The 3,154-nt window shown below is 36.3% G+C and overlaps 1 protein-coding gene across 1 annotated transcript; it reads right to left on the bottom strand.

Moving 5' to 3' along the window:
• Positions 1-537: 537 nt before the first annotated feature.
• COL2 (CONSTANS-like 2) lies at positions 538-2,723 on the bottom strand. The gene is made up of 2 exons (XM_078980798.1): positions 1,900-2,723; positions 538-1,083 (listed from the first exon to the last, which is right to left on the bottom strand). The coding sequence occupies exons 1-2, from the start codon at positions 2,665-2,667 to the stop codon at positions 721-723; spliced, it is 1,131 nt and encodes a 376-aa protein (XP_078836924.1). The 5' UTR covers positions 2,668-2,723; the 3' UTR covers positions 538-720.
• Between the last annotated feature and the right edge of the window lie 431 nt (positions 2,724-3,154).

Below are 3,154 nucleotides of genomic sequence, written 5' to 3'. Positions count from 1 at the left end.
TCACGCTGAATTTTGTTTCACCCAAACCGGTTTTTAATTCAACTTGGTTCGGTTTGAAAAACTGGTTTCTAATTCCCAACTCTTTTTTTTTTTTTTGTGCATATCTAAGGAATTCAATTCCCTGCACCGATCGAGGAGTTTGGGATGGCAACACATTATCTTGTTTGTTTTTTGTTCTTGATATATGTCTTCAATTTGTATTTGATGTTCTAGTCTCCATCTTTTGTTTTGGAATTGATGGTGATGGTGGTTGTGGTTGTGGTAGGTAGTGCAAGAGACGGTGAGATGATGGTGAAGGTGACAATGACGTAGAGATGAAGATTGTTTCTTACAAATCTAATAATAATATTCTTAAGGAAGGTTTTTGTCAATGGTATTACAAGAAACATGCACAGGTTACATTGGTAAATTTGATCAATAAAATCTTAATCAACACCTCCAATTTTAAACCAATGGACTTGGGCTTCGTCTGTAAATAAGGCCAAATGGGCCTGACCAAAGTCACAACTCACAAGAGAAATGAAAGAACACTTGAAATTTGAAAAAAGATAAAGGTTATTATTTTATATCCCCACAACACAAAATATATCAGAAAGAAAAAGCAAAAAACAATTAAGGCTTTGCAGTTATGTTTACAACTAAAGCGAACCCATATGCTGAAGATGATTGAGTCCTGCTTACTAAGATGATGCTAATATGATCATCTTACCATATCCATATTTAAAATGATGGGACGATACCATATCCACCTTCTACCATATGGTTGGTAAGGAACATTTGGTCCACATCCTCCTCTCCATTGTTTCTTTTAGCAAAACGACCTTTGATCCTTGGTCTTGTTTCTGCATATGCTTTTCTTGATGCATAACGAATAGTCTTTTCAAATTTTCTTGTTTTCTTCTTCTCCCTATACCTCAATACCCGAGCCTCACGATCCATTGGAGTGAGTTGGGTAGGCAGTACCTGAACCGGAGGGTTTGAGAATAGATCGATCGTCCCCTTTGAGGGTCTAGAATGTGAAATTGAAGCCTCCGTTCTTGATGAATCAGGCACGACTCCGACTTCCAATGATGACATGGAAACCTGGACAATTACAACAAGCAAAATTTTTCTTAGGTCGACTTCAACCCTAACACGTATAATTAATTACATGACTATATCTTTGTGGAAACTTATCCTATATCTATTACTAGTAATTTTGACCTTTTAAGATTGGACAAAATGTTGATCTTGCTCTATTTTCGTCGACTTAATTAATCATTTACTTAAATTAGTAATTTGGAAGAAAAAAACATGGCATAATTAATAATTTGGTAAATTGTTTTACAATATTCTTTAACAAAAACAAAAGATTTAAAGAAGTATTATAAATAGCAATTAAAATTCGGAAATCATACAACGATCACTAATTGATAAAAAGTACAGTGAATCTAAAACTTGGTGAAAACCAGTTTTTGTCTTTTTTTTTTTTTTTTTTTTTTTGAGAAAATAAAATACAAATTTATAAATAGAAACAAGTTTATTTTGTTATTTTTATGAATATATAAAACCAAGAAAAATATCCAATTATTTATGAAAGGAAACATTCTGTATTCAGTCATGAAAACATCACTCAACATATTCTATATTGGTGATGGCCGATGATATAATTAAATATCATGTAAGCCATAATCATTAGATTTAAGGACTATAAAAGTGCAAGTTTGACTTTATATATAAAATATTTAATTATCAGTCAATTAAGTTTATAATCCAACATATATTGATTATCAACTTCAACTAATATATCAAACCTTGGTCAAAGATAATTATTTAGCTTTAGCATTAGTTATATATAGGGATGGAATAATTTTCGTAGATTTAATTTCTTGATGAAGAAGATAATGATATAAGACTTACGCTATGAGTAAGTGCAGGATAGCCATAACCACCACCATTGGAAGTCTCATATTCCATCCCCAACTGAAACTTCTGGCTCTGAAACTCTTGCTGGTGATGATTTTTCTGAACCGGCACCACACTATCGGCGTTGCCACCACCATACATCTTTTCCGTCACCTTATAGCATTGTTGCTGATCCTCACCGAATTCCATGAACTCCAAGTACTCATCGTCGCCTCCTTCTCCACTAAACAAATACCCATTATCTTTACCATTTTGATTTTGGCTGTTCTTGGGAGGCGGCAGACCATCAAACAACAACCATGAAGCTGCTTCGTCTTCATCCTCATCGTCAATGGTGTCTTCACCGTCGTGTGACAAAAACCCACTTTGAGATTCAACTCCTAGCCCCATCACAGTCCTTGGATCAGCAGCCTGAGGTCCATAGAGAGCACTTGGAATCGGCATGACCGGGACGCGGTGGTGCCGCCGTGCAAGAGGGTTGGCGGAATGGATATCGGCGTCACAGGTGGTGCAGAGGGAGGCGGCGTCGGCTTTGCATATAAAAGCCGCTGGAGCTTGCTCACACGCTTCACATACCCACACACGTTCGTGCTGGGAAGATTGCAGCTTGTTGGGGGCGTGGATCCGGGCGTCGCAGGCAGTGCAGAGATACGCAGCGTCTGGGCGGCAGTATATTGTGCAGGGGGCGGAGCGGCAGGTATCGCAGACTCGAGCCCAGGTGGTACTACTTTTTAAGCATAAGATACTGCTCTGATCTAACATTCTGTATTTGGGTTTGTAATTGTGTGGTTCGTGTTGTAGTTTTTGAGTTCCGTTTTGTGGTCACAATAAAGAAGCAAAGTAACAAGTGGGAGGCGGAAGGAGAATCTAGAAGATGACACGTGGAAAATAATTAGTGGGTGAGAAAGTTTGTGAGGATTGGTAAGAGTCTATGTGGGCCCAAAGTATTGCCAATGAGATGTGCGCAAAGGAAACTGTGGACCCCTTGATTCTTCAATTTTTAAATTGAGTAAAACTTATTTTGGGCGTCCTTTAATATATATATATATATATTACAACAACTAAATTAAATTATTGGAACATTGATTTGACTACGTACTAACTGTACTATACCATGCAAATTTACTTTGTATAAATTTTTTATTTAAATATTCATAATTTATAGTTTTATAACTAATTTTGAGACACTTTATTATTTAATATTTATACACTAACTAGGAAAAAATAAATTCTTAGTCGATACGAAAGG

Source organism: Lactuca saligna, chromosome 2 (assembly GCF_052625555.1).
Source record: "Lactuca saligna cultivar CGN05327 chromosome 2, ASM5262555v1, whole genome shotgun sequence".
In the NCBI taxonomy this organism is placed as follows: domain Eukaryota; kingdom Viridiplantae; phylum Streptophyta; class Magnoliopsida; order Asterales; family Asteraceae; genus Lactuca; species Lactuca saligna.
This window is presented reverse-complemented; position numbering and strand designations above follow the sequence as displayed.